The sequence below is a fragment of the Mauremys reevesii genome, linkage group 1, assembly GCF_016161935.1.
Source record: "Mauremys reevesii isolate NIE-2019 linkage group 1, ASM1616193v1, whole genome shotgun sequence".
NCBI lineage: Eukaryota > Metazoa > Chordata > Testudines > Geoemydidae > Mauremys > Mauremys reevesii.
The window spans coordinates 223908353-223935850 of NC_052623.1; the positions used below are offsets into that span (position 1 = coordinate 223908353).

At 48.1% G+C, this 27498-nt stretch overlaps 1 protein-coding gene across 1 annotated transcript in view; it reads left to right on the forward strand.

Moving 5' to 3' along the window:
* Positions 1-5826: 5826 nt before the first annotated feature.
* LOC120371877 (antigen WC1.1-like) overlaps positions 5827-27498 on the forward strand; it is a gene marked incomplete at its 3' end in the record, with an annotated part of 29409 nt that continues 7737 nt past the window's right edge. Inside the window, 12 exon segments of the mRNA XM_039488321.1 lie at positions 5827-5840; positions 10040-10098; positions 10343-10657; positions 16840-17157; positions 17237-17416; positions 17419-17550; positions 20280-20588; positions 22281-22343; positions 22430-22744; positions 23092-23127; positions 23498-23635; positions 26398-26493. Coding sequence (XP_039344255.1) covers positions 5827-5840; positions 10040-10098; positions 10343-10657; positions 16840-17157; positions 17237-17416; positions 17419-17550; positions 20280-20588; positions 22281-22343; positions 22430-22744; positions 23092-23127; positions 23498-23635; positions 26398-26493 — 1975 coding nt within the window.

Sequence of the window (27498 nt, forward strand, 5' to 3'; positions counted from 1 at the left end):
TTCCAGAGACTTGATTTAAACCTGCAGTTTATTCCATCACTGCTACAAGCCTGAACTAAGAACTTTGCCATTACTATATGTGATTGATTCCATTTAACCAATTCTAGCTCTCATCTATATCTTTTTCCTTTTATGAATAAACCTTTAGATTTTAGATTCTAAAGGATTGGCAACAGTGTGATTTGTGATTTATATATTGACCTTGGTCTGGGGCTTGATTCTTTGGGATCGAGAGAACCTTTTTCTTTTATTGGGGTGTTGGTTTTCATAACCATTCATCCCCAGGACGAGTGGCACTGGTGGTGATACTGGGAAACTGGAGTGTCTAAGGGAATTGCTTGTGTGACTTGTGGTTAACCAATGGGGTGAGACCAAAGTCCTCTTTGTCTGCCTGGTTTGGTTTGCCTTAGAGGTGGAAAAACCCCAGCCTTGGTATGTAACTGCCCTGTTTAAGCAATTTATCTTGAATTGGCACTCTCAGTTGGGTCCTGCCAGAACCGCATCATCACACCACCCGCGACAAATTTTTGGCCCCATCAGGCATTGGGATCTCAACCCAGAATTCCAATGAGCGGGGGAGACTGCGGGAACTATGGGATAGCTATGGGATGGCTACCCACAGTGCAATGCTCCGGATGTCGACGCTAGCCTCGGTACATGGACGCACACCACCAAATTAATTTGCTTAGTGTGCCTGCGTGCACTCGACTTTATACAATCTGTTTCCAAAAAATTATTTCTGTAAAATCAGAATAATCCCGTAGTGTAGACATACCCTTAGTCACATGCTTCCACCGTCCACTTTCCTCACCCAGCAGTCTTCCCTCAGAGTTCTTTGGTCCTGCTTCCATCTGCAAGTCTGAGCTTTTCCCTTCAGCCTCTTTGTGTCTTTGCTCCATCATCTGCTCGACCCCCCTTCTAAACTCAGTCAGGCTGTGGCTACACTTAGCGCTGCAGAGCGCTGCCACGGGAGCGCTCCCGCGGCAGTGCTTTGAAGCGCGAGTGTGGTCGGAGCGCCAGCGCGGGGAGAGAAAAAATTAGTGGGTGCTCAGCACCCACCAGCAGCTAAGCTCCCCCCATAGCGCCTCCTGCCTGCTGGTGGCTCCACCGATCAACTCTTCCCTCTCCCTTCCAGTGCCTCCCACCCACTGTGATCAGCTGTTCCGTGGTGTCCAGGAGGCACTGAGAGGGATGGGGAGGAATGGGGTGCGCTCGGAGGAAGGATAGAAAGAGACGGGGCATTGGGGAAGGGGTGGGGTGGGGATGGGACTGGGGGCAGAGTGGGAGTTGAGCACCCCCGGGACAATTGGAAGCTAGCACCTGTGCCTGGATTACTATAACAGTCTTACCATGGAGTCACAGACAGTGCCCTCAGACCGGTGGTGGGCAACCTGCGGCCTGCAGGCCACATGTGGCCCATCAGAATAATCAGTTGCCGGGCTGCCAGATAGTTTGTTTACATTTCACAGCTGCCCGCAGTTCCCAGTGGCCACCGTCTATAATTCAAAATTGTAGCAGAGATGTAGTCATCTGCCAGTTTCCAAAAAGTCTCTCAGGGCCTGAATAACTCTGGGGAGCTCCATCTTTTTGTTCGCTTATTCCACCCTGTTAGAAATCAGACAGTCCAGAGATGAAGGATCTTTCCCTGAATCCAGACTTACAGCTTCTTCTCACAGAAAACAAACTGAGAGGGTTATTACCCACACGGAATCTTCCTTTGATGACAGAGAGTGGGGAATGAATTTAGAGTGTTTGCCTCCAATCATCACACACAATGACCACTTGCCTGTGAAAGTTCTTAATTTGCATTCCACAAGGCTTCTTTCTTGTTTGATGGGTTATTTAGTTACAGGCCTATACACAGTATAAATGTTTGCTATTGCATTATAATGGGATACAGATAAGTGAGAACAATGCAAATAACATCCTGTTAGTTTTGTTGAAGATTAAACACTCTTATACATTTACACATTTAATAATCACAATGACCAATACTAATACACATGTGAATTGGCCAGGCTGTGCATTTGTAAGCCTTCAATGAGACCTGGGGCTTTGGCATGAGCTGGCACCCGGTCTGCCAGCATCACAATCCGAGTGCAGGCTCATCTGTTCACCCCCAGCACTCTGTCCCAGGGAGACTGTCTTCCCCTATTGGGCCCAGGCAGTGCAGAAAGGAAACCACCTGAATTGAAGGTAGAAGGGACAAGAATCAAACCGGGATGAGAGGAGGAGAGTAGATTGGGACAAGGAGCCTGTGGGGTGGCCGGGGGACAGACGGACATTCCGAGACTGAATACTGGTGGGAAGCGAGAAACTGAGACTGGGAGAGAAAGGGGGAGATGGGAACTGTCTGGGCCAGGAGACTGGGTGTGGGAGGAGGGAGGGGAGGAGACTGTTACTGGCTAGGCTGAGTAAATAGAACAAGAGTTGGGGGACAGAGACTGTGACTTGCTGAGCAAGGAGATTGGGAGCTGGGGGAGACTGGGACTGACTGGACAAGGAGGCTGGGACTGGGAACCAGTGGGGTGGAACTGGCGGTGGGTGAGGACAGACTGAATCAGGGACCAGAGTGTGGGGAGAGTCTAAAACTAACTGGGCAATGAGACTGGAATAAGCAGTCAGGGTGGGGTTGGGGAGACTGAGAGCAGATCTACATGAACATTTAGTTTGTGGCAAGCTGGGGTGCAAATCTACCCTGCACTGTCCTGCCATGCACCGAGTGTCCATGTGGTCCATGCTGGCGGGCACTAACAGTTCCCTAGTGTGCTTTGATTTACTCCTGTTTCACAGCACTAGGGAAATGTTAGTGCGCAGCAGCAGGGTCCACACAGACACTCAGTGTGCAGCAGGCTAGTGTGAGATAAATTTACACCCCAGTAATTTACATCCCGCTCTATCTGCTGGATATCTAGGCAGAGGAGGGGTGTTCATGTAAATACAGTTTGCTCCTGAAGTGTTTCCCGTTCCCAGCTACCTGTCAGGGGAGAACTCATTCAGACCGTGCTTCTATCTGCAATTTCCTAGTATTTTTACAAAATAAAAAGATGGGTTGGGCAGGAACTTTACAAAAATGAGCTTCATTGTCAGGACTTTGAAACTCTGCAGAAAAGAGATGGACCTTCGCCAATGTAAATTCCCTAATGTGGTAATAACAACTGCAATGCCTTGTGCTGCACACCTAGCAAGTGCACAGCAGGGAGTCCCTCTCCTCTGAGCCTCACCAGGAGGAGGGAGCTGCACACAAACAAAGGGGTATCAAAGCAAAAGTCCCTTCTGTGCACCTTTCTGTAAAACTGCACCTGCATCTCAGCTGGAGCTGCACATTTGCAGTGGAAATAAAGTTTGAGTTTGTAATAGGGCGCGTGAAGGGCCGGGCTGCCTAGTGATTGGTTCCCCTGACCTCCAGCCCCTTGTTTTCAAGGTCAATTTGCCTCAGTCTTTTAGGCAGTGGGGTACGGAAACCCAGGCCCTTGCTCTCTACCATGTCCCAGACCAGGGTCCTGCCTGCATCTACCCCTGAATAGGGGAGGCCTCCCAGCAGGGTGTCTAAATCCCCTGCACTGGGCTACTTCTTACCACTGTCCCTTTTGTTTGGGGCATGGCCCCTCTAGTACCGTTCACTGGGTGGTTTGTACCCCATAGCGCCCTCTCGTGGATCTTGGATGCCCTCTCGTCCCAGCCTCCTTCAGGTGGGGCAGCTGTAAGTTTGGTGAGACTGAACCCCACAATGTCTCTGGGCTTTAGGGACCCAGTTACCTCAGTTGCTGGAGGCTCCTAGTCTCCTCCACAGTCCCCCTTGGCTGGGGAGACAGTGCTTACTCCCTGGTGGCTGCCTCAGCTGGCAGGGTAGTGACCCTTCCCCTCAGGTAGGGAGGCGGATCGCTCCTGCCTCTTCGCCAGTCAGTCCTCAGCTGAGCCAGGCTCTCTCCTTTTCTCACCCCCAGGCCTGGCATTGGCTGCAGGTACAGAAGGGTGGGGCTAGCTGGGCCCAAAGGCTCCTTTAAACCCCTGCTGTGCTGGCAGGGTAGTTCCACATGGTTGGAGAGGAGGATGAGTCTTTTCATGGCCCTTATAGTTATGTTCATTCTTGTCACTAATCCCCGTTTTCCCTGGATAGAGGTTCAGGGCCAGCTCCTAAGGCCAAATCCAGGGTTCCTTACTCAGGCAGGCAGCTATTGATTGTAATGTGAGTTTGGTTTGTACAGACTGAGTTAGAAGCAGGATAAAGGACTCAGGATTGGGCCCACTCAGAATTATTCCAGAAATAACCACCCAGTCATCTACAAACTGCCCTGTGCACTAGATATCACTGAGAACAAACACATACGGGAGCTGTGATGTTTCTGCACCAAGTGATTTTTGAGAGATGCTGTCCTGACAGAATACTAGAAAACTTTCCAAAAAGTGACAGTCACCTTCTTATATGCAGTGTTGTTGTAGCCATGTTAGTCCCAGGATATGAGAGAGACAGGGTGGGTGAGGTAATGTCCTTTATTGGGCCCATTTCTGCTGGAGAGAGACAAACTTTTGATCTGACAGAGAAGAGCTGTGTGTAAGCTCAGAAGCTTGTCTCTCTCACCAACAGGAGTTGGTCCAATAAAAGATATTACCTCAGCAACTTTGACTCTCTCAACCCCTTCTCGTCCAGCTTTCACTTCTCATTTCTGGTTGGATTCATACCAAACTTCGCCAAAACTTTCTCCTCCGCCAAAGTTCCAACTCAGTCATTGCACTGGCTGGACGGTGCCCAGGGAGTGAATCAGGGATGCACAGTGAAAGAGGCTTTTGTCTGTAGTCCCCAGCCTCATTGGTTGCAGCAGCAGCATCACCATCATTGGTGATCCCTCCATTCGAGGATAATCTCTACCACAGATTTACATATGGGTCCTGAGACAGCTCAGAGTCTGATTCTGGTACATCAGAAGCAGGAAGCCTGCTAAACAACCAGTGGGGCCCCTTGACGATGAAAATACAAAGGGAGCGCTTAAAGATGATAAAGTCATTGCGGAGAAACTAAATGGATTCTTTGCTTCAGTCTTCACGGCTGAGGATGTTAGGGAGATTCCCAAACCTGATCTGGCTTTTGTAGGTGACAAATCTGAGGAACTGTCACAGATTGAAGTATCACTAGAGGAGGTTTTGGAATTAATTGATAAACTCAACATTAACAAGTCACCGGGACCAGATGGCATTCACCCAAGAGTTCTGAAAGAACTCAAATGTGAAGTTGCGGAACTATTAACTAAGGTTTGTAACCTGTCCTTTAAATCGGCTTCGGTACCCAATGACTGGAAGTTAGCTAATGTAACGCCAATATTTAAAAAGGGCTCTAGGGGTGATCCCGGCAATTACAGACCAGTAAGTCTAACGTCGGTACCGGGCAAATTAGTTGAAACAATAGTAAAGAATAAAATTGTCAGACACATAGAAAAACATAAACTCTTGAGCAATAGTAAACATGGTTTCTGTAAAGGGAAATCGTGTCTTACTAATCTATTAGAGTTCTTTGAAGGGGTCAACAAACATGTGGACAAGGGGGATCCGGTGGACATAGTGTACTTAGATTTCCAGAAAGCCTTTGACAAGGTCCCTCACCAAAGGCTCTTACGTAATTTAAGCTGTCATGGGATAAAAGGGAAGGTCCTTTCATGGATTGAGAACTGGTTAAAGGACAGGGAACAAAGGGTAGGAATTAATGGTAAATTCTCAGAATGGAGAGGGGTAACTAGTGGTGTTCCCCAAGGGTCAGTCCTAGGACAAAGCACGGTACTAGCTCCCCGGATCAATGTCTACAGTTACACTGGCACCTCTATGCCCCTTACAATGAACTTGGCTCAGTGAGTGGCGAGACTTTCCGCCCCCACCTCCCCACTCTGAGGCCAGAAGACTCCCTCTGCAACTTGTCTTTTATACTCTGATAGAAACCAGTTATGTCTTGCCCCTCAGACATGGTTAATTACCACCCTTTACCTGGTACAGTTTGGTTGGATCAAAACATCTCTATCCATCACCTTGTCATCCTGACCTTACCATTAGGAGGGGTTAGTGTGTCCCTGTATCATCATTGGGAAGTGTGTCTACACCATAACCCTGTATCAGGGTGCTCTGGTATTACCCTTCTGGAATGTGTTTATGCACGTGTCAATGTCTAGCACTTCTCATGAGTGTCTGTGTTTTTCAACACCAACCACGCTTTTTCCAGGTTCATGTTCTGGACAATGAACCTGCACCCATAGTCACAGAGGGACTAATGAAGGTTTCACAGGCAGGTACAATCTGGCATTCTGAATGTTTGAATGCTTCTCTTTGAAACCTTAAATTTATTTTTGATTCATAGCTTTATAGATTTTAGGGCCAGAAGGGAGCTTTAGTTCTAGTCTGACCTCCTGGGTAACAAAGATTAAAGAATTTAAACCAATTACTTCTGTACTTCCTCTGAACTTGTGTTTGGCTAAAGCATATCTTCCAGAAAGGCATCCAATTTTGTTCTGAATACTTCAGGAGGTAGAGAATCTTCTGCTTCCCTTGGTAGTTTGTTCCAATGTTTCATCAGTATTATGTCTGTCTTACCTCTAATAGAAACTTATCTGGCTTTAACTTCCATCCATTGGTTCTTGTTATGCCTTCCCCAGTAGATTAAGAAGGCCTTTAATATGCAGCATTTTGTCCATGGGAAGGTATTTATACACTGAAATCAAGGCACATCTAGGTCATCTTTTTGACAAGCTAAACAGATTGGCCTCCTTAAATCACTCACTACAGGGCACATTTTCAAGCTCTGGAATCATTATTGTGGATCTTCTCGGTGCCCTTTCCAATTTTTTAACATCCTTCTTACAATGTGGATGCTAAAAGCAGATGCAGTATTTGTCTCCCCAGTGCTGTACACACAGGAAAAATCAACATCCTACTAGAGCTGGTTGGAAATTATTTGGCAAACAAGAGTTTAAATGGAAAATGCCAGTTTGTTGAATTCAGTATTTGTCATGAAAATGAATCAGGTTCAAAGAACTTTCTCGAAACCACAAGCAGGGTCTGGTGGAAATGTCCATGGTTCCCTGCCAGGTTCCTGGTTGCTCCTGTTAGTCCTGCCATGCAGCTTGTCCCAGGGCTGGGTACCCCAGTCTTCTAGGATCTGCAGCTCTGAGGCAGCCTCACCATATAGATTGCCTCAGAATTGGAGACCCTGGGCTTTCTAGGGTCTGTACGTCCAGGGCAGCCCTGCCAATGCTTTCAGGCTCTTTGCCATGGGATAGGAAGCCCTGGGAGCCCCAGCTTTAACCAAGGCTCAGCTCCAGGGTCTACATCAGGGATTCTGGAAGTCCTGGGATGGGTTCCGTGTCCCAGGGTCTGTCGCTCTGGGGCAGTCCTGCCTTGCAGAATGTCCCGGACTGGGCTATTTGCCTATTTAGGCTGCCAGCTGGCCAAGGAGTCTGGGAGCCCGGGGGTCTCCGGTCCAGGGCAGGCCACATGATGAGGCTGCCCCAGAGCCCCAGCAGTGGCTGTGAGAAATTGACATGATTGTCCTGATACTAACAGTGGTGAAACTGACAAGGATGTCAGTGTCACTCCGCATGTGTCGGGGTTCCTGGGAGCAAATTTCATGTTGGATATACCATGGGCTGGAGTTTCCAAAACAAAATTTTAGCCGGATTTCCAATTCACAGGACATTTTAAAATAGTGAAATTTCCTGTACACTGGAAACCCTGCGTTTCAGCCAGCTATACTCATTGCTCCCCTCTTTATACATCCAGGGATCAACTTCGCCGTTTCTGCAGCAGCATCACACTGGGAGCTCATGTTCAGTTCTTTGTCTACTATAACCCTGCAAAGAACATGGGCTATATCTGTATTTCTGTGACTATTATGTGCACTTCAGTCCCTTTTACTGCTATTTTCACATTTCCAACCAGGGTTCAAAGGGTAACCCCCATCTGAGCTCCATACATGTGCCAGGGCGGCAGACAATGGTTTCATAGAACCCAGTTACTGGTACGTAACTGAGAAAACAGGTGTCAGGGGTTTTGAACTTTTCCATCTGGCCAAGCTGAGCACAAGCCCCCCTTCCTTGGGAAGGCCCCTGAGGTGGAAAATCTTAAAATGCGAGCTTGGGAATTGTTAACAAGGGAGCTCTGATGAACAGAGTGGGTGAGGCAAGGTCTGCAGGGAAGGAGACTGTAACACAATCCCCAGAAGCAGGGGTTCCTGGGATATGCTGAGTCAGCCCAGATTTTGAGGGGAAAGCTGAGCTTTCGGTAAGACATAGCCCTGTGGGCCTTCAGTTGCTTTATTTTTTTCTCTGTGATTGCTGTGTCCATATGGATAAATAAAAAATAACACTGTCCTGGGCTGGTACTATTCAATAGTTTCGTAAATGACTTGGGTGATGGAGTAGAGATACACTTACACAATTGTGGATGACATGAAGCTAAGGGGGTCGCAAGCTCTTTGGAAGGCAGGGTTAAAATTCAAAACGATCTTGATAAACTGGAGAATTGGTCGAAATCAGTAAAGTGAAATTCAATAAAGACAAGTGCAAAGCATTAGACTTACAAAGGAAAAATCAAATGCAAAGAAACCCCCCAAAATTCGGAATAGCTGACTAGGCAGCAGTTCTGCAGAAAATGATCTTGGGGTTATAGTGGATCACAATCTGAAAAGTTGTGATGCTGTTGTGGAAAAGGGAAATGCCATTCTGAATTGTATTAACAAGAATGTTATATGTAAGACACAGGAGGTAATTGTCCCACTCTACTTCGCACTGGTGTGGCCTCAGCTGGAATACTGTGTCCAGTTTTGCTCATCACTGTTTAAGAAAGATAAAGACAAATTGAAGAATGTCCAGAGGAGGGCAACAGAGTAAGAGATTTCGAAATCATGATCTATGAGGAAATGTTGAAAGAATTGGACATTTTTAGTTGAGAGAAGAGAAGAGTGAGAGGTGAACTGATACCAGTCTTCAAATAACTGAAAGATAGTTTGTCAATTGTTATCCATATCCACCAAGGGTAGGACTAGACAATCATTTTAGATTGTAGCAAATGAGATTCAGATTAGATATTAGAAAAAAACTTTCTAACTATAGGGATAATTAAGTACTGGAAAGGGTACATAGGGAGGTTGTGTAATCCCCATCATCAGTGACTTTGCACAAGAAGTTACACAAACATCTGTCAGGGTGGCCTAGGTATACTTAAACCTCCCTTGGAGATGGACCTCTTGAGATTCCTTCCAACCCTACATTTCTCTTATTCTGCGGTTTTATCAGCTATTGAGGCTTGCTGATATAAAAATAGTAAAGACTGTTTAACTTCCCCCTGAGTTACAAATGGACTGATAAGTAGTTCATCCTTTTCACATAATATGATACATCCTGTTTCTATCCAAAATCAGAAATGTTATTGAATACTTCTGCCTTTTTGTCATCATTGTTAACAGTTTAAACATCTTGATTTGCAGTGGAACTCCACCACTGATTTTTTGTTTGTTCCTGGTATACTTAAAAAATGCCTTACGAGTCTCCTTAGCACAGCAACCCATGATTTTTTCCTAATATCATTAGCCTCCTTATCAATTTTCTACACATCTTAACATCTAATGTATATTGATTGTTATATAATACTACTGTTTTCCATTTGTTATATATTGTTTTTTTTTATTTCTAACTGCTGCTTGCACTTTTCCACTGAGCCATGATTGGTGTTCAGCCAAAATTTTATGGCCATGGAGCATCTAACTCCCTGAGACTCCCTTGTAAATTCTTGCCTTCATTGAATTTCTAGGGCACATTAAGCCCCGGCTGGTTGGAGGGCATAGTACCTGTTCGGGTCGTGTGGAAATAAGAGATGGAGAAACATGGACCACAGTCTGTGATGCCCACTTTGATCTCAAAGCTGCCAACGTTATCTGTAATGAACTACAATGTGGAACAGCTCTGTCCATCCTAGGAGGAGCTCACTTCGGAGAAGGACATGGACCAATCTGGACTGAAGTTCCAGTGTGTGGGAATGAGTCCCACTGTGTGTTCTGTCCCAGGATATCGAACATCAGTCAGACATGCTCACACGCAAATGATGCTGGAGCCATATGCTCAGGTAAGAATTCAGTGCAAAGTCTTTAAAATCTGAGTGATGTGAATTTTAGATTAGGGTGAACCAATATACTGATATCACTGTGCAGAGAGCTGGGGTAATAGGATGGCACCAGCTTCTCATAAAACACAAATGATCCAAGATAACTAAAATTGCATCAAATCCCCCCTGACTTTCCTTTCTTTAACTATATGATATAAAATAGCTCCAAGGAGCCCTTTCTAAACTCCTTCTCTCTTCTCCCCAGGGCACACAGGGCTCCGGCTGGTAAACGGCAGCACAACATGCTCAGGGAGGGTGGAGATCCAGGTTCTTGGTGCCTGGGGAACCCTCTGTGACTCACGCTGGGATTTACCAGATGCCAACATTCTCTGTCGACAGCTCGACTGCGGATTCGCTATATCAGCCCCAGGAGGAGGGTATTTTGGGAGGGGAACTGTCTCTGTCCGGACTGACACATTTCACTGTAAAGGAACTGAATCTCATTTGGGGTATTGCCCTGTTACTGCCCTGGGGGCCTCTCAGTGCTCCCACGACAATGATGCCAGTGTGGTTTGCTCAGGTAAGTGTAATTTTGGATTAATGACACTTGCCCCTTAGACCCTAAAGCAGGGGAACCTCAGGGCACAGCAAGGGGAGGGGGAGCTAGATCCTAACCCACTATAATAATGGTAAACGCATTAAAAATAAAAATAAAATAAATATCATTACAAAAAGAATAGTGATGACCCAGGAATGCCCTGGATTCTCCAGTAAAAACATTAGCAACTCTGTCCTTCCGCAGGGCAATGGAGCAGAGGCAGCACTTTGTCCTTCGGGTTTCATAAATGTCACCAATTCACTATCCCCATCCTTCTTGAAATCACTGCTATAGTAATTAGAGGGGGAGCTACTAGCAGTTCCCAATATGGAGGTTGCTTCACACTTTCTATTATAAAATACTCTCAACACCTTCTTGAGAAGCTTTTATGCCTTCACTGTTTGCAGCAGCCTTTGCAATTTGGGAAAGGGTAATGCTGGGGCCAGGGAAGTGCCTTCCCCTAGTGCAGGGAAATCCCTTTCAGATTTGCTTGAATTATAAATTGCTGAAAATAAACATTTCCCCTCTCTCACTTGAGTTCCTGAGGATATTTTTGGTAGCACATCACAGAGAAAGTAGCACTTTATCTCACTTTGGTTTTTTCTAACTTTTTTCACACCTTTCCAGTTGAAAACAAATCTCAGAAAGATTCCCCCCTCCCCCCCTGCAATTTCTAACATTTTTTAAATTTTTTCAAACTTTTTACAGTGGAAGAAAAGATGAAAAAATAGAAAGGGGGAGATGGGGAAAACTTGTAAACCCAAATATGAAAAGGAAAATTGATTTTTTCATTTTCAAAAAGTTTAAATGAATCAACATTTTGGTCGGGCTCAACGGGTAGTGATCAATGGTTCCATGTCTAGTTGGCAGCCGGTATCAAGTGGAGTGCCCCAAGGGTCGGTGCTGGGGCCGATTTTGTTCAGTATCTTCATTAACGATCTGGAGGATGGTGTGGACTGCACCCTTAGCAAGTTTGCAGATGACACTAAACTGGGAGGAGTGGTTGATACGCAGGAGGGTAGGGATAGGATACAGAGGGACCTAGACAAATTAGAGGATTGGGCCAAAAGAAATATGATGAGGTTCAACAAGGACAAGTGCAGAGTCCTGCACTTAGGATGGAAGAATCCCATGCACTGTTACAGACTAGGGACCGAATGGTTGGGTAGCAGTTCTGCAGAAAAGGACCTAGGGGTTACGGTGGACGAAAAGCTGAATATGAGTCAACAGTGTGCCCTTGTTGCCAAGAAGGTTAATGGCATTTTGGGTTGTATAAGTAGGGGCATTTCCAGCAGATCAAGGGATGTGATCATTCCCCTCTACTCAGCACTGGTGAGGCCTCATTTGGAGTACTGTGTCCAGTTTTGGGCCCCACACTACAAGAAGGATGTGGATAAATTGGAGAGAGTCCAGCGGAGGGCAACAAAAATGATTAGGGGGCTGGAGCACATGACTTATGAGGAGAGGCTGAGGGAACTGGGATTGTTTAGTCTGCAGAAGAGAAGAATGAGGCGGGATTTGATAACTGCTTTCAACTACCTGAAAGGGGGTTCCAAGGAGGATGGATCTAGACTGTTCTCAGTGGTAGAAGATGACAGAACAAGGAGCAATGGTCTCAAGTTGCAGAGGGGGAGGTTTAGGTTGGCTATTAGGAAAAACTTTTTCACTAGTAGGGTGGTGAAGAACTGGAATGGGTTACCTAGGTAGGTAGTGGAATCTCCTTCCTTAGAGGTTTTTAAGGTCAGGCTTGACAAAGACCTGGCTGGGATGATTTAGTTGGGTTTGGTCCTGCTTTGAGCAGGGGGTTGGACTAGATGACCTCCTGAGGTCCCTTCCAACCCTGAGATTCTATGATTCTATGATTAGAATCTAAACAAAAATTCTCATTCCATTTCTACATCTCAATCTCTTTGATGTGTTTAAAAGTTGAACTACTGCATTATCATACAGTACTTAACAAGAAAAATGCTGGGTTGTTAACAGCTCTAATGTTTACCTTCCATAAAAACATTAAAAAATTAAACAGTGTTATTAGTCAAAGCGAAATGCGCAAGAATTAGGAAATATCAGCGTTAAGGTTACCCACGCAATATTAATTCAGCCCCCCCACCCTCCCTTCTGTATATACATTATGACACAATCTAATTTCATGTACATGTTGTATTATTCCCCTCCATCCCACTAGCTCCTGCCTCCTTTAGTGCACGGGGAGGATGGTGATCAGGGGCTGAAGGAGCTGTAGAATATTTCTTTTTATCCTCGTCATTCAACCTGTGACCCAGGGCCTTATTCACTCTACATACCGTACAAACACTGCCCTAAATACAGAATTATTAATTTCTTCATGGGCTTTTCTATGGTGCTCATCACAGTAGTATCAGAGTGCACCACAAACATTAATGAATTTGTCTTCAAAACACCCCTGGGAGATAGGCATCATAAGAATCTGCTATTTCAAAAGGGACTTAGGCACTTAGAAGCCCAAGAATAACATTTTCAAAAGTGCTTAAGAGACTTAGGGACTTTAACCCCATTTTCTCCAGTAACGTAGGATCCCAAGAACCCTGAAGCCTTCACCTTCTTGTAGCCTAAATCATTTCTGAAAATGGCATGTAGGCTCCTACATCATTTAGCTGCTTTTAAAAATTTTACATACAATGATTAAAGCCAAACTTCCAAACTTGCTACTTATTTGGGATGATTGGGCACCAACCTGAGACCTTCAGGGCCTGATTCTTCAGTGTACTCACCATTGCTATAGAGCTTTGTGTGTTCAAAGTACTGTCCAGACATTAATAAACCCGCACAGAACTCCAGGTAAGCAGGTGGATAAGTATTATTATTAGCTCCCTTTTACAGCTGGTGAAACTGAGAGAGAAAACAAAGTGACTTGCCCAAGGCCACCCAGTGAGTCAGCAGTGGAACCAGGATAAAACTGAATATTTTGACTTGCAGCCCTGTGCTGGTTCCACCCGACCACACTGCCTGACTGCAGAAGAGCTGAGCAGCCACATCTTGTCTTGACCCTAGCGGCAGTTGTGAGTGCTCAGTACTTCTGCAAATCACACCCCATGAAAACTGGCTTAAGAGACCTGCTTAGCATCACCTGTGAAGTCTGCAGCAGAGGCAAGAACAGAACTGAGCTCTACTGAATGATGGTCACTGCTCTTAACAAGATCATCCTAGTTTTTCCTGTGCTCCCCTGCTCCTTCTCTACAGGCCTTCTAGTTTCTAAAGTGAATGAGGCAGGGGTCGTACAGGCAACAGCCTGATGCTGTACAACCCCGATTTATCCATCCTGGGCACTGAAAGTGGCCAGAGCCCTGCAGGAAAAATAATTCACTAGAAAACTTATTTTTATTGGCCAGCCAATCTGGTTCCCTTGTGACTAAATGGAGCCCGTCTTATGGGTTTATAGATTTGTAGAGTTTTAAGACCCAAAGAAGCCACTGTGATCATCTGCTTCTCCCCTCACCAAAGGGATCCCTCCTGCTTAAGAAGTTGCAGCTCCCCTCTCTGCCCCATCTTCTCAGCCATGTACAAAGTCTCCACAGGGCTTCTTGCCTGGCTGGAACTGGGGTCCTTACAGAGAAACCTACTGCAGAAGCCTTGGATTTCAACCTTCTTCCTAATAATGGACACGTAGTTTCCAGGACTGTCTCCCACAGAGCCCAGAGTCACTGGTGCTGTTACACACCATGACTAAGCTTATAGGGTCCTGCCCAGCACTCACAACAGACGTCTACTCTCCTCTTTACAGCTGATACCTTTGTACCTTGGGGGCAAATCACCTCCCAGTTCTCCTGCTTCTCACAGAGGCTGCTACCTGCATTCCTAACTGAATTTCCCACAGCCCTGCCCTGCCTCTCCTAACTAGCTACCCAGCCCATGCCCTGGTTCTCGGAGGGAACTCCTCAGCACATGAAAATGCTGATTTCTCCCTACAGCTACTGGAAGGAGAATCCCTTCTAAGGAAAAACACCTGCTCCCTTCCGTAGGATCTCTTTCTGGCATGATCCCACATGGTCTTCCTGAGGGGCTCTGGTACCCAGTTATAGCTCCTCAGAGAGCCCAGGACCAGCTCCAGGCACCTGCTAAGGAAGCTGGTGCTTGGGGCAGCCAATACAAAAGGGCGGCAGTCCGTCCCCTCTGGGTCTTCTGCCGGAATTCAGTGGCGAGTCCCTCAGTCTCTCTCTTTCTCTTTGACCTGCCTCCAAAGTGCTGCCAAAGATGAAGAGAGGGAACAAAGGACACGTCGCCAAACTGCCGCCGAAGAATGGAGCAGCACGACTGAGCTGCCGCCGATAGGCTTTTTTTTTTTCCACTGCTTGGGGTGGCAGAAAACCTGAAGCTGCCCTGGGAAAGCCCCAAATCTACTCTCTACCCTCACACTACACTAGTACCATAGCTAGGACGGGTTTCAGAGTGGTAGCCGTGTTAGTCTGTATAAGCAGAACGAACGAGAAATACTTGTGGCACCTTGGAGACTAACACATTTATTTGGGCATAAGCTTTCATGGGCTAAAGCCCACTTCATTAGATGCATGGAGTGGAAAATACAGTAGGAAGATAGATATAGATATAGATGATATATACAGAGAACCTGAAAAAATGGGGTTGACAGACCAATCGATTAAGGTGGGCTATTATCAGCAGGAGAAAAAAAACTTTTGTAGTGATAATCAGGATGGCCCATTTCAAACAGGGGTCCTGAATTTTGGGGAGTGGACAATGATGGAAGGGGTAGAGGGAGGTGTGCAGGAGGGATCCAGTGCCCTGGTGAGGGGGCAGGAGGGGGGAATCTCTTCCCTCCACCCCTTCCAGCCAGCCTTTTCCGCTCAGCAGGCACCCAAAGCTGGGGCTGCCCGGGGCACACAGGCTGCGGGGTGTGCCTAGGTAACCAGACAGCAAATGTAAAAAAATTGGACAGGTGGTGGGAGGTAATAGGTGCCTATATAAGATTTGGGGGGCTCTGCCCCTAATTTGGGTGGGCCTGGATGCTAACTGGGTGGGCCATGGCCCACCCATGGCTACACCCCTGCACTACACTAGCTGCACACAGGCATTCTCCTGCTCCAGTCTTAGAGCAAACTCCAGGCTGCATTGAAGTCAATGGAGGTTTTAGCATTGCCTTCCATGGGGCCAGGATTTCACTCTTAGCCTTGAAATGTTATTTGGCACCAAGATCCTTGAGCTGTTTGGATCCAGTGCACACACACTGCATCTGTCAGGTTGCCATACTAGTACATGCTGTACCTGACACAGCCAGTGGGTGCGCCCTGCACTGACTCTGCTGTTGTCTTTTACCATTGTCAGTCTCTCCTGGCTGCAGCTGGGTCTGAACTCGGTGAGTAATTCCTAACTTACCACCTTGCTGTAGGACTCACTGATTCTGAGACACACGCAAAGACTGACGTTGGAGTCACAATATTCACCAACAGAGAACATCCCCTTCCCCGCCCCACACACAACCTGCTTAGTGTGGTGTGAATTGATCAGCTGGAATCTCACGTTGGGCTCAGAGATGACACCACACTTCAGGGGGCAGCTCCAGTCAGAACCACCAGTGCCGAGAACTGTCTCACACTGGGAGCTCCTGCACTGGACCCAGGTGAACCAAGAAAGTTGCCACCGACTGAGCAAAGATCAGAGGGAACTAAGGAATTTTACCAACAATAATCTGTTCCTGACCACCGTGAGCCCTGCTCTTCCATTGGCCAAACTCCCTCAAGGCAAACTTGCCTATATCATTCATGACCCATCTGCTAAGTGCTTGTGCAGACACCACTCACTGGTTTCCAGGCATTTAAGCCTGGATAAAGTGACTACAAACCTCAGCAGCCATTCTACCACCACACACAGAGACTATTTTCCCAATCAGTAACCTGCAGGAATTCCCTCGCTCACTCATTTACAGGGGCTGCTAGAAAGCCCTTCTGTCAAGCTCAGAGTGTTACAATCCTTATAGCACCTTCCACTTATAGATTCAAAAGAATAAGTGTCTTCTGACAGAGGTTGTTCCCTTTAACACTATGACACACTCTGATCACTGGCTTATATCTTCTTATTGAGAAACAGTCCATAATTTCATGCACACTCTGTATTATTTCTAGTGTATAACAGGGAGTGTTATTCAGTGTATTTCCCATCTCTCCTGAGCCCAGGTCGCTCTGAATCACTCAGACTGCTGAATGGAGAGAGCCGGTGCGATGGAAGAGTTGAGATTTCCTTCCATGGTGTGTGGGGCAGAGTGCTGGATGACCAGTGGGACATGAATGATGCCAGCGTGGTGTGCAGGCAGCTCCGGTGTGGAGTCGCTGAGAAAGCTTATAACCCCCCTAAGTCTGAGCGAGGAATAGGCCCCGTGGGGCTGAGAAGGGTCCAGTGTGCAGGAAATGAGACTCGTCTGACTCTCTGTGACAACTCCACATCTGAGACAACCCAGGCAGGAATTGCTGAGGACGTCGGTGTCGTTTGTTCAGGTGATTCATTTCCAAATCTCACAAGCATTCCCTGTTCAGTAGGAAAATACATATTAACAGCTGGGATCTATCCCTGCAGGAAGCAGGCGGATCAGACTGGTGAATGGGGCAGGTCGCTGTGCTGGGAGAGTGGAGATTTATTACAATGGCAGCTGGGGGACAGTCTGTGATGATTTCTGGGACCTACTGGACTCCAATGTTGTCTGCAAACAACTGGGATGTGGACATGCCATCAGTGCAACTGTCTCTGCTCATTACGGGAAGGATCCGGGCAGATCTGGCTGGATGACGTGAACTGCTCTGGGAATGAATCCGATCTCTGGTCGTGTCCTTCCAGGGGCTGGGGCCAGCACAACTGCAGACACAAAGAGGATGCCGGAGTTCTCTGCTCAGGTCTGTTCTGGAAATGCTCTGGTGAGCCATGTTACCAGGGATTTAATGGAGGGGCAGATGTTTAAGGATATTGGTGATAATGATACTTTCCTGACAGTCTCTGCCTCTCTTTCCCCTGTGTAACTACCTACCAGAGTAACCATTAGAAAGTCTTCAGCTCCCACCCAGAGATACTGGAGCTATTGGAAGATTTCCCTAATGTTAGAATACTGCATCTCAGGTGTCTGAAGGAGACAGTATCATGGAAAGCAGTGACTGAAAAGGATGTAGGGTCCTAGTGGAGAAATAACTGAACATGAGCTCCCAGTGCTCTATCAAAATGGGCTAATGCGAACCTTGGATGTATACACAGGGGAGCAGAGAGTAGGAGGGAGGACTAAATGTTACTGTTGTATATGGCACTGGTGAGACAGATACTGGAATACTGTGTCCAGGTCTGATGTCCACAAAAATTGGAGAGGGAGCAGAGAAGAGCCACAAAAGTGATCTGAGGGCTTGAATAAAAGCCTTACGGTGAGAGATTTAAGATGCTGAATCTGTTCAGCTTAACAGAAAGACGAAGAGGAAACTTGATGACGGTCACAAGAGAACATAGCACTTACTAAAGGGCTCTTTAATCTAATGGAGAAAGGCAGAACAAGAGTCGATGGCTGGAAGCTGAAACCAGACAAATTTGCCTCAGAAATAAGGCGCAGGTTTTTAACCGGGAGGGTGATTAACCATCAGAACAAACTGCCAGGGAAATGGTGCATTCTGCATCTCTTGAAGTCTTGGTGTCTAGACTGGATGCCTTTCTAGAAGCTCTGCTTAAGTCAGACTCAACTTATTAGGCTCTATTAAGCTGTTTTACAGAAGGTCAGACTGTTTGATCCCTGCCACGCTGTCTGGGGTAGCTCACAGCTCTGAGTGCTCACCTCTGGGCAAAATGTGAAGAACAGGGCAACTCCCCAAACTGGTGGTATATTCTATTAGATTTCACCAAGTCAGTAACAGATGTGAACTCCAGGATCACTATATCAAGCTTACCATGGAGTCATAGACAGTTGCCTTAGACTCTCCAGTCTATCTGGCCACCCACACACAAACTGGACTTACACCCAAAAATCACTTGACATTCAGGTTGTTTCCAGTCCCAAGAGACCAGTCACTTACCCCAGGTCAGTTGGTAACCTAGATCTTACACCAAAGACAATGCTTGTAGCCAATCGTAATTAACTATATGCAGGTTCATTGACTAGGAAAAAAGAAATAAAAAGAATAAAAAAAGAAATACAGGTTAAAGCAAGCAAACATCTACACACAAATTAGTTACCATTTAAATCCTAGGAGTGACAGAGTTGTAGTGATCGGTCAATTCCAAATGTCCCTCAGCCCTGACTCAAGGGTAACCCCTTGGGGTCTCTGGCTTCAGTTTGGTGCCTCTAGCCTTGTCATACTTCAAATAGCCAAAAGGATGAAAAATCTTCACATCTACTATTTTTTTAGCTCCTTCTTCCAGCCTTCAAAGCGATGGGAGGAGGCCTTCTGCATGTGGTGCTCCCTGGGTGTGATAAGGCCATTAACCAATCCTTGATGGCCCATCTGATTTTGAAAGTCCTTGGGCATGGAGGAGGGGAGGAAGATGATTCCCGTGCCTGAGCTCACAAGTTCAGAGCCAACATTTTCAGTTATAAAGCAAAACTTACATATTTTCATGTAGCATGGACCACAGACATTAGAACAGCCATACCGAGTGAGACCAAAGGTCCATCTAGCCCAGTATCTGTCTACCGACAGTGGCCAATGTCAGGTGTCCCAGAGGGAGTGAACCTAAGAGGTAATGATCAAGTGATCTCTCTCCTGCCATCCATCTCCATCCTCTGACAAACAGAGACTAGGGACACCATTCCTTACCCATCCTGGCTAATAGCCATTTATGGACTTCACCACCATGAATTTATCCCGTTCTCTTTTAAACGCTGTTATAGTCCTAGCATTCACAACCTCCTCAGGTAAGGAGTTCCACAAGTTGACTGTGCACTGCGTGAAGAAGAACTTCCTTTTATTTGTTTTAAATCTGCTGCCTATTAATTTCATTTGGTGACCCCTAGTTCTTGTATTATGGGAATAAGTAAATAACTTTTCCTTATCCACTTTCTCAACATCACTCATGATTTTATATACCTCTATCATATCCCCCCTTAGTCTCCTCTTTTCCAAGCTGAAGAGTCCTAGCCTCTTTAATATTTCCTCATATGGGACCCTCTCCAAGCCCTTAATCATTTTAGTTGCCTTTTTACATTACAAGTGAGATTAATGCTTGTAGCAACTAACCACCATTTCACAGAGTCTAAACACTAAATACATTCTTACAAGACTAATACCTGTTTTGAGCAAAAGTAACACACAGGTGACCTGGCCTGGTCTCCAGATATGAGATTGTCAGGTCTTAGCTAATGCCTGCAGCCTGGGCAAGAGCTGGCATCTGGTCTGCCAATGTCACAATCCTTCCAGGCCTGTTACAATCTGTATGTAGTTGCTGGCAACTGGTGGCCTTCCAGAGATGCCCACTGTATTTCTAAGGGGCCTGTGGTGTCTAAAAGAGTCTCTCATTCTTGAGTGGTTCTCTAGCAGTTGCTCCTGCAGAATGATGTGCAGGATCATTAGCAATCGCTGCGATTTCACTCTTCACACCCCAGTTCATTTCAGAATCAGATGATTTAAATTCCCTTTTGTGCATTTCCTTCTAGAGTTCACAGATCTGAGGCTGGTGAGCGACAGTGACTGTGCCGGGCGGCTGGAGGTTTTCTACAATGGGACGTGGGGCAGTGTTTGCTCCAATGGGATGTCTGAAGTCACCGCAACAATTGTCTGCAAACAGCTGAACTGTGGGGACGGAGGGTATATTGCAGAAGTCTCAGAATATGGAAAGGGTCCCACATGGCTGGACCACGTTAGATGCAGTGAGCAGCACAGCTCCCTCTGGCAGTGCCCATCAGTGCCCTGGAATCCAAAGTCGTGTGATAACCGAGCAGAAGAGACCCATATTTCTTGCACTGGTAATTCTGAAACTACCTGCATGTGCATGTGGATACACACATGTATGCAATGTGCTCAATTAATTGAAGTGTAAGGATAGAACTTGTTGTAGTTCACATCTCAGTGTAAGCCGATGTAAATTCTTAACACAAGATACAAACATATTTTCACAGCCTTTTATATAGAATCATAGAATCATAGAATCTCAGGGTTTGAAGGGACCTCAGGAGGTCATCTTGTCCAACCCCCTGCTCAAAGCAGGACCAAACCCAACTAAATCATCCCAACCAGGGCTTTGTCAAGCCTGGCCTTAAAAACCTCTAAGGAACGAGATTCTACCACCTCCCTAGGTAACCCATTCCAGTGCTTCACCACCCTACTAGTGAAAAAGTTTTTCCTAATGTCCAACCTAAACCTCCCCCTCTGCAACTTGAGACCATTACTCCTTGTTCTGTCATCTTCTACCACTGAGAACAGTCTAGATCCATCCTCTTTGGAACCCCCTTTCAGGTAGTTGAAAGCAGCTATCAAATCCCCCCTCATTCTTCTCTTCTGCAGACTAAACAATCCCAGTTCCCTCAGCCTCTCCTCATAAGTCATGTGCTCCAGTCCCCTAATCATTTTTGTTGCCCTCCGCTGGACTCTCTCCAATTTATCCTCATCCTTCTTGTAGTGTGGGGCCCAAAACTGGACACAGTACTCCAAATGAGGCCTCACCAGTGCTGAATAGAGGGGAATGATCACATCCCTCGATCTGCTGGAAATGCCCCTACTTATACAACCCAAAATGCCATTAGCCTTCTTGGCAACAAGGGCACACTGTTGACTCATATTCAGCTTTTCGTCCACCGTAACCCCTAGGTCCTTTTCTGCAGAACTGCTGCCCAGCCATTTGGTCCTTAGTCTATAGCAGTGCATGGGATTCTTCCGTCCTAAATGCAGGACTCTGCACTTGTCCTTGTTGAACCTCATCATATTTCTTTTGGCCCAATCCTCTAATTTGTCTAGGTCCCTCTGTATCCTAGCCCTACCCTCCAGCGTATCAACCACTCCTCCCAGTTTAGTGTCATCTGCAAACTTGCTAAGGGTGCAGTCCACACCATCCTCCAGATCATTAATGAAGATATTGAACAAAACCGGCCCCAGCACCGACCCTTGGGGCACTCCACTTGATACTGGCTGCCAACTAGACATGGAATCATTTATCACTACCCGTTGAGCCCAACCATCTAGCCAGTTTTCTATCCACCTTACCATCCATTCATCCAGCCCAGACTTCTTTAACTTGCTGGCAAGAATACTGTGGGAGGAGTATGAATGAATAAGAATATGAATAAGCATTTCTCTGATTAACAACAAACATGGAAATTAATCAGTTAATTATAAAAGAGACCAGTGTTATACAGTGAGATAAGGTAGCGTGAGCGAAGCAAAGCCTCTCCCTAGAGACCATCATTAGGCAGCTCTGTGGTTATTAATCCTTTTGGGATGAACAATCAGAGATGGGCCCGGGCCGTGCAGTTTGTCTCAAGACTGGAATCCCCCACTGTGTCTCAGTAGCATCTGAGTAGCAAATTCATTAGGTATTAAATGATCCCGAGTTCACATTTCAGTTTATACAGTGCTGAAATTAGGGGGTTAAAATACAGATAAATTCTATTTCCACGTCACGCACAACCCAGTGCATTTACCTCGGCTTTTTCTCTTCATAGGAAAAAAAACAAAACCAAATCGAAACCCGTTCACCGAGTGCCCGAACTCTCCAAGCTGCACAGGTATCTCTGCTTCTTACTATCTCACTCTTGGTCCCTAAGGACTTTCCCAGCTGCCCCAGTAACATGTGAGGTTTCTACATTTCCAGACCAGGAGAAGTTACGTGTCGTGGGAGGAGAGGACGGATGCTCGGGCAGAGTGGAGGTTTGGTACCATGGTTCCTGGGGGACAGTTTGTGATGACTCCTGGGACATGGCAGATGCTAACGTTGTGTGTAAACTACTGGGCTGTGGATCTGCTTTATCTGCCCCGGACAAGGCTGTATTCGGCGAGGGGACTGGTCCCATCTGGGTGGAGACATTGAACTGCAGAGGGACAGAGTCATCTCTCTGGGACTGTCCTGCCAAGCCCTGGGGTGAGAGCAACTGTGGTCATAAGGAAGATGCTGCTGTGAATTGCTCAGGTGAGTGACAGGAGATGTTTCTGCTACATGCTGTAATTTTCAGGGAAGAGGATGGATCAGCCCCCTCTCCCCCCACCCCCCCTTGGTCCCAGACTAGGCCTTCCCATCTCCTGTGTGCAGGAGCATCATGGATGCTGTGGAGTGGGACCTTTGTGGGGTCAGATTGGCTCAGGCATCAGCCCACATAACCCCTGCATCCATCACAGGCCCTGTGCTGCTGTGAGGGAGTTTGTGGAGGTGACAGCTGGAGACAACCAGGGACTCTCAGTGGTTAGGTTCCCCCCAGGAACCAACACGTCACCTCGCCCTTGCTCCAGGCTCCAACTCTCTTCCCTTTCCCTTTGCAGGTGTGACAGAGAGGACAGATTCTCCAAATACCCCAGGTAAAGCATCCCCCTCCTCCCAACAAGGGTTACATTTCCCTGGTGCTGGGTCACAGAGGAGGAGCTGCAAGCTGCAGCCTGAGGGAAGGAGCTCCTTTCCATGGCCTGGGAAATCTGAGGGTGAATGACACCTGGGTGGGAGCTGCAGGCCCTGCTGAGCAGGGTGGTTCCTGTTTGCTGGCTCCAGCTAACCAGGCAGGGCCTATGATTTAAACAGCAGCCTGTGAGCTGCCCCCATGGTGCACAGACTGTGTCCCAGCCCATTACCCTGCTGTCCTGGGCCCTGCAATGAGTGTCTGGGGAGCTCCCTGCCCCCGCCCCCGACTCTCACACAATAATCTCTCCCTTTTGCATGTTCATTTCCATCCAGCTCCCCCGCGCCGTCCTCCCACTGACAGTGGGAGAGTCACGGTGCCCGTGGTCGTCTGCATTATCCTGGGGGCCCTGCTCTGCCTGGTTTTAATCATCCTGGGGGCGCAGGTGCGAAGTGCCAGGGCACAGCGCAGAGGTGGGTGCTGATTGATGTCACTGTGTGAAATGCCTCTGCAAGAGCAGGGGGGCTGCAGGGTGTCAGGGTGAGGGGTGGTACCAGGCTGGGTAGGGTGGACGGGGTGCCTGGTAACTCCTCTCTCATTTACTATTTTATTAACTGTTTGGCAATTGAACAGTCCAGTCATGAAATCTGGAGATGATACTAGCTAGGGACAGTTTCAGAGAAGCTGCATCTCTATCCCCCCCACCTTCCAGTGATCCACTCCAGGAGTTCCTACTCAGGTCTCCAGCCATCACCTGTCTCTGGGTGGGAACCCTCTGTCCCACCTCCTTGTGGCCAGGGGTTTTTAATGCTGCACAGCCCCCTGCCTTCCACTGTGATACCCCAGCAACCCAGTCTGCCTACAGGCCAGCCCCAATGCTGTGCGTTCTCCCCAAAGGCTCTGACCAGTGCATTGCCAGCAGTCACAAGTTACGAGCCAGCTTTCTCTCAGCAGCCTGGTAGACCACCGTCCGTCCAATGATTCAGTGTTGGGATCCCCGTGGTCAGAAGGTCCTGCCCATTTGATAAATCAAAATGAAGGCCCTTAGTCTGTTTAAACAGCCTTTCATACCAGAAGTTTTCTTTGTCTCTTGACTCTGGTAACCGAGTTTGAACCAGTGTGTATAAACCACCTTGAAGGCTGTTATCTTTCTGGAGTTGTTTACAGTCTCAGTGATTCACCTTAATCACGCCTCCCCCACCCACCCACCCACCCTGTTTTTTCTTCCCGAAGGAGCTGTGGTAACCCTCCCAAATGCAGTAGAACTTAAACTATTCATAGATTTAATACAGTGATTCCCAAAGATACTACCTGGGGTTGCAGTATCTGTCACAGGGAGGGGTTCTGAATATCATGAGGAGAGACATCGTGGAAAAAGAACCTAGAGAAATTGGAAATATTGTCGGGGGAAAAAACGTGTCTTAAAATCGAGCTGTGGTAAATAGTTGTGAAGAGAGTGATCCAGTAGAAAAGACAATCTTAGGAAGGAGATGTGTGGGAAAGGATTATACTGTATTGTACTGAAAGCTGGCACTTGTAGGGGATTTTACTTCTATAAAACACTGTACAAACATATAGATAACAGCTCATTGGAAAGAAGATGGAGAACGGGGTGGCCATCAACATACACGTAACATTCACAACTTTGCAGTAAGACAATGACTATAATCAGGGGTGAAAGTAACTTACAAGACTTACCGGTACTGCCGGAGTCCTGAGGGGTGTGAGGCCTCATCTGGAAGAGGTGTGGCCTCAACTGGAAGAGGCGGGGCATCTCAAGATTTAAAGGCCCTGGGGCACTGGCTGTGGCTGGGAGCCCCAGGGCCTTTAAATCAACCTGGGGCTCCCAGCTGCAGAGGTGGCTGGGAGCCCCTGGGGCTCAGGGGCAAATTAAAGGGCCCGGGGCTCCAGCTACCGCAGATCTCTGGACCCTTTAAATCCCAGCCCCGGCCCAGCCGCCAGAGCTGCGGGGGGGATTTAAAGGGCTCGGGGCTCCCCGCAGTGGTGGGGAGCTCTGAGCCCTTTAAATCCCGGCCCCAGCCCGGCTGCCAAAGCTGCGGGGCGGAATTAAAAGGGCTCTGAGCTCCCCACAGCCACAGGAGCTCCGAGCCCTTTAAATCACAGCCACAGCCTGGGCGCCGAGCTGTGGGTGAGATTTAAAGGACTCTGCGGGGAGCCCAGAGCCCTTGAAATCTCCGCCGCAGAAGCCGGTGTGGTCCAGCACAGCGTACTGGCTCTTGCCGGTACGCCGGACCGGACCGGCTTACTTTCACCTCTGACTATAATCAGACTTCATGCTTCAGGGCTTCAGCCAGTTACCTGCCGGGGTCAGGAAAGAATTCTGGGAAGCCCCCATATTTGTGTTTTGTTTTGCTTTGTTTTGTTTCTTGCCCTCTTCTGAAGCATCAGACATTAGCTACAGAGGGAGCTGGGATGCTGGATGGGCTGGACCAGTCCTCTGAGGTGGTTCAGAGAAACCTCTTGCTAAGATATGTGGCTGGTGTCTTTTCCACATGCTCAGGTTCAAACTGATTGTCAGATTTGGGGTAAGGAAGAAATTTTCCCCCAGGGAAGATTGGCAAAAAGGGACCCTGGAGGATTTTCCTCTTCCTCTGAAGCATGGAGCATGGATCACCTGCCAGGATTATCTAGGCATCTCTCACCTAGTCAGTTCCCTGCCATTGCAGGGGCCTTGGGCATTGGTGGTACCTTTGTCGTTCCTGCTTTCTGCCTGTGGCACACAAGAGCTTATTCTGCCGAGGACTGAAATGCTTTAGTCTAAATGCATCTTTGGGCTCAGACCTAGGGGTATCTGGGTGAAATGCAGTGGCCTGTGTTATACAGGAGGTCAGACTAGATGTTTTAATGGTCCCTCCTGGCCTTAAACTCAATTTTAAAAAAAAAGGTGTTATCACCATTTTGCCGATAGACAGCATCATGGGAGAAGCATTATTTAAGCTGCTCCAAAGGGGAATAGCCCAGAATAATGGGATGAGAATAAAAAGGGGACATTTAAGATGAATGTGAGGAAGCTTCCTGACAGCGAACTACCCCTGAGAACCATTATCAAAGGGCTGTTGTGGAAAGAAACCCTGTCCCCTGGCTCATTTCAATTCCAGCACTGGGAATGTGTTGTAGGATCACATTGGGCCCCGGGGGGAGGGCTGGATGATCCCATAGTGTTTCCCATCTCTGGTTTCAGTGACCCTGTGCAAACCCTGCCCTTTGTTTTCAGGTTCCAGAAGACCCTTGGATCCCTTCTCTGAGGCCGTGTATGAGGAGATTGATTATAACCTGATGAGAGAGAAGCAGGAGATGTTCAGTCGCTCAGGTCTGTGTGTCTCTCTCTTAACAGGGAGCAGCTATCTAATGCCCTTTTGACAGGGGCGGCTCTAGGAATTTGGCCGCCCCAAGCACGCTGGTCCCGCGGCTCCGGGCAACCTCTTGCAGACGTGCCTGCGGAGGGTCCGCTGGTCCCGCGGCTCCGGTGGAGCAGAGGTCATGCCTGCGGGAGGTCCACCAGAGCCGCGGGACCAGCAGACCCTCCGCAGTCCTGCCTGCAGGAGGTCCACCGGCGCCGCGGCAGCAACGGACCCCCCGCCGCCTGCGGCAGGACCACCTGTCCCGCGGCGCCGGTGGACCTCCCGCAGGCATGACTGCGGAAGGTCCACCGGAGCTGCCTGCCGCCCTGCCGGCAAAATGCCGCCTGGCGTGCGCTGGCGCTGGGGTCTGGAGCCGGCCCTGCCTTTTGATCTGAGGCAGTAGTGTAGCTAGGGCGGGTGCAGGGGAAGCAGCCGCTTCCCCTCAGCACATTTTCCAAAAGCGGCACCATAGTTAGGGGTTACCATGGTGCCAGCAGGCGGGGCCCATGCTCAGCTCTGAAGCTTGGCATGCGGGGCCGGCACTGGGCTCCTGCAGGCAAGGGGGGGCAGCACAGCCAGAGGAGCCATGGGGTTTGGTAGGTGCAGCCAGAGGAGTGAGGGGCCAGCTCTGGCCAGCATGCCCCAAGCTCAGCGTGGCCCCAACATCGCCGCGCCGCCCCGCGGTGGCTCAGGGCTCGGCGGCTGAGTGCTTCCTGCCCCTTGCTAATGTGATAGCAGCAGCATCTCACGGCAGCGGCTTGTGGCCCATGTGCGGGATGGGGGGTAGGGTAGGGACCGACCATCCACTCCCTGCTCATGTCACGTCCAAGACTCCAGGCCGCCACCTGCGGGGATCGCCCGGGGCAGGGGTGTGAAGCGGTTACTGCGCATCCACGCCCTTCGGGTTGCTCCCGTGACCCCACCCCCCTGCCCCCAGCCCCGCCCCGCCCGGTTGCTTGACCACGCACCCCCGC